The sequence below is a fragment of the Phaseolus vulgaris genome, chromosome 9 (assembly GCF_051622355.1).
Source record: "Phaseolus vulgaris cultivar YP4 chromosome 9, ASM5162235v1, whole genome shotgun sequence".
Classification (NCBI taxonomy): Eukaryota; Viridiplantae; Streptophyta; class Magnoliopsida; order Fabales; family Fabaceae; genus Phaseolus; species Phaseolus vulgaris.
The window spans coordinates 36,951,553-36,955,349 of NC_143506.1; the positions used below are offsets into that span (position 1 = coordinate 36,951,553).

Here is a 3,797-nt window from a genome sequence, read left to right on the forward strand (position 1 = left end):
TTGAATTGAACTGAACTCCTTAGCACTTAATTACAGAAGCTATATCTATATCACATGAAGGAGCAATTCTCATAAAGGTAGCATCAATGTTTTGAGAAGAGTTGATACATGACAGGAACACATAGGCCTGAGCACTTGACAAGCCATATTTCATTTCATAGAACTAATGAGGAGATTCCAAGCTGGAAAGAGCCGGGTTTGGCGGATCCTGTCCTTTGAGAGAAGCCAGAGACACACACATGGAGATGGGGGTTGTTGTTGCATTGCATTTCTGAAGCTTTCTGGTCCTAAATTCAAATTCTGAATGTCATAAAAAAATCTCATCTAGTTTTCTTTTGATGATTAACAAGGAGATTAAATGAAACGAACTACACTCATAAATGAAGAGAAAGGAATATATTGGGGAAAATTTACTTCAAGTAGTACATCTAAAGGTCCCCATCTCACTATTCATCTTGCCCCCTTCTAATATTGATTTTTCCCAAATCACTCACTACTATCCTTAAATAGAAACTAAGACGTTTGAAATGAAAATGGGAATAATATCATAGAGATTAATGTTAAAAAATTTTAAGAAAAAAAGGAGGAAAAAAAACTAGTTATTATGAATCCCAACACTGTGATAATGTTGAAGAAGCCTATTGGCTTCCCTGAGACCACTGAAGTAAGCTCCATGAGTTGTGGAATAATGAGTTCTGTGAGTTGCTTCCCCTGCAAACAAAATTTGAAGTGGAGATGAAGCAGAAGGCTGACAACTGCTATCTTTTGGCAATGGCTCGGCCATTGCATCTAAATCATCACCACTTGACCCTACTGCAACATAACTGTATGAGCCTAAAAACAAGGGATCAGTTCCCCATTTGCTCTTTAAGACTTTACTGAACTTCACCTCATTTTGGTGAGATCTCTCCTCAGAATTCACATTCCCATTGCACAATTTATGTGAACTGGAACCCTTTTGCCACTGAGGATGTTGTAGAAAGCACGAAACTGTGGAGGAAACTCCATTTATGATCTCCTCATCTTTGAGTGACTCAAGTGCTAGTGCTTCTTCCCCCACAAACCAAGACAAGAGGACACTAGATTTGTTGTAGATGGGGAAAAGGGTGGCTGTCCTCCTCATCCACCAGGGTATTTTCTTGTGCCTCGTTTCAGATTGAGGTGAATGGAAAGCCATTTGCAGGAAAGGGAACCCCTTGTTGGAGTCTTCATTTACATGTTCATGTTGATATTCAAGTTTCCCTCCTCCATGTTTTGGACTTAATTGCATAAACAACTTGTTAACAACCCCAAAACCAAGCCTTGAAATTGCCTCAGTTTTGGAAGGGGGAAGAGGAGGACAGAACATACCTGAATCATCACAAATAACAGATTTTAACACTCCCAGTGAAACTGTGACAATGACATGATCAGCAGACATAACGGAGCCATCACAAAAATGCAGCTTCACGGGCCTAGAAGAACAACAGCCATTTTCCACACTCTTCCTCTCATCAGGCTGCCACTCAATCCTTGTGACTTTTTTACCTAACTGAATCAAACCAGGTGGCAACACAGAAGCTAAGGACTCAATTATGCTTAAGTACCCTTTAGCAATTGTGATTTCTTCACCTGGGAACATTCTGTACTCACTTTCAGCACTATAATCCAGTGTCAAGAGGTCATCAGCTGATGTATAGGTCCTCTGGTTGTTCTCATGCATTGCAAATATTGCTTCCTCAAGCAACTTCCTGCTCCAGTCCCCACACCCTTTGACCTCCTCTTGCTCCTTTGAAATCTGGTAAGCCTCTAGGCCTTGTCTCAGAAAAGAGCCAATACTAAGGCTGTTCCCAGACCTGTTGGAAGCAACCTTAGCAGCCAAAGCAGCCAGCTTGTGATAACTTTCAAGTTCACCCTTTGCAGTGGCTTCATTGAGCTTCCCTTGAGAATATTCCATGAGGTTGTTGAAGAGCTTTGTAATGGGGTCAACAATGGAAGGGTGGAGATGGAAGCCACCTTCAGCAATGGTGATGGCCTCATCAGTGTTCCCGTCCATGCACTCCCAAGGTTGGTCAGAGCGCAGTGAGTGGATTTCTTGAGCAATTTTGTGAATTGGACTCCCTCCAATTCCATGGATCCATGTAGCACCCATCTCAATACGGTCACCACCAAACTCTGAGGTGTTGATTCTGCCACCAATCCTGCTTCCACCCTCCACAACACACAGCTCAAACAACTCCTTTGAGGCAGTGGCAGTGTAGAGCTTGTTGGCAGCTGTGAGACCTGCCATTCCTGCTCCAATTATCACTATCCGAGGCTTCTTCACCACCATTGTTACTTGAGACTACTCACAAGATTAGAAGATAGCTTTGCTTTTCACTCTTTCACAACTCTTTCACAACAGGCAAAGGAAAACAACAAAACTAATCACACACGGGGAGAACTAAACAAGACACAGAGTGGTACAACAACAACACAAGTGGTGTGAACTGTGAAGGTGAGATTTGAGTTACTGACAATCAATTTATAACTGGCCTCTCTGCTTCCTCACTGAATGCCCTTTTCTTGCACTTTTTTTTGAGGGGTGCACTCATGCCAATCACTAGCTCACTAGTGTAAATAAATAATTCTTATCACAACAATCCTACTACTAAATATCTCTTGAAAGGAAATAAAAATATAATCCAAAGTCACTCCACAGAAATAGTAAATGTAAAAAATCTTCTGCTGTTTCCATGATGAGATAATGTATGCATCCCAGGTTTTAAAATTCACCCACTGACCCACCCAATCTCAATCACACCACAATAATTTTCTACAATATCAGACTGTGATCAAATTACAAGTAGAACTGTCATCACTATTTAAAACACATATGGAGTACATTATCTGATGTAGTAGTGACATCTTTTTAGATTTTCACGTTGTTGTAGTTGTTTAGTACTATTTACTAATTACTAATCCCTCCTAATAAAGACAGGGTTCTACTTTTCCTTTAGCTAGAAAACACACACACACTAGAATTACAGGCAAATTCAAAATGGTTGAATCTCACTCAAGTGTTACTTAAAAATTGATATCGGCATGGGTAGGTGTGTCCCACAGCCATAAATGCCCACGAGTGAGTAAATAATTCAGAGACAGTCACTGAGCACTGAGCTATAAGACTAATGTCTATGACTACAACCTATGCTATGCAGAGGGAAGGGGTTTACCAGAGGGGGGAAAATCAAAAGAAATTACACAACATTACATGATGTGAAAGAAATGAAAAAAATGTGAAAACAACAATAAAATAAACAAGAAAGAAAGAAAAAAAGTTTGATAGTGCCCTTCACCAACCTCACATGTAAATAGAGTTAGGGACGGCCCACCAACTGAACAAGTCAATGGTCCTGATCAACCGATGGAGTGTCCTTGGATGAGTCCTAAGGAGGACACCCTACACACAATTCCAACAATTATAATCAAATTGCTGCACACTCTCATCTCTCATTCCCATCACTCACTGTATTATTGTTTTCCTTATTCTTTACACTAACCCTCTTCTTTTCACTTCCTCAAATCTTCAAAATAAGATTACAAAAAAACTTGGCCTCATGTGTGACAGTAAACATCAGCACATCAATCAAATTTATTCATAGTTTTCTGAAAACATTAATGTTTTGTTTGGATTAGAAATTGTTTGAATTGAAAAGCAAAAAATTAAAAACATAGATATAAAAGTGTGAAGATCTGAGAAGAAAGTGTGAAGAACGTTTAGGATGTTTGACATCCTTTTATCCGTCTCCGTCTTTAACTATAGTACCACTCCAGAA

General features: G+C 39.8%; 1 protein-coding gene across 1 annotated transcript; it reads right to left on the bottom strand.

Annotated features, from left to right (window-relative positions):
• On the bottom strand, positions 1 to 3,263 carry LOC137821062 (putative polyamine oxidase 5). Its single transcript, XM_068625481.2, has one exon. The coding sequence runs from the start codon at positions 2,309 to 2,311 to the stop codon at positions 596 to 598; it is 1,716 nt and encodes a 571-aa protein (XP_068481582.1). The 5' UTR covers positions 2,312 to 3,263; the 3' UTR covers positions 1 to 595.
• Between the last annotated feature and the right edge of the window lie 534 nt (positions 3,264 to 3,797).

Coding starts and splice junctions, on each gene's coding strand:
- LOC137821062 (XM_068625481.2), bottom strand. CDS start 2,311: ATGGTGGTGAAGAAGCCTCGGATAGTGATAATTGGAGCAGGAATGGCA.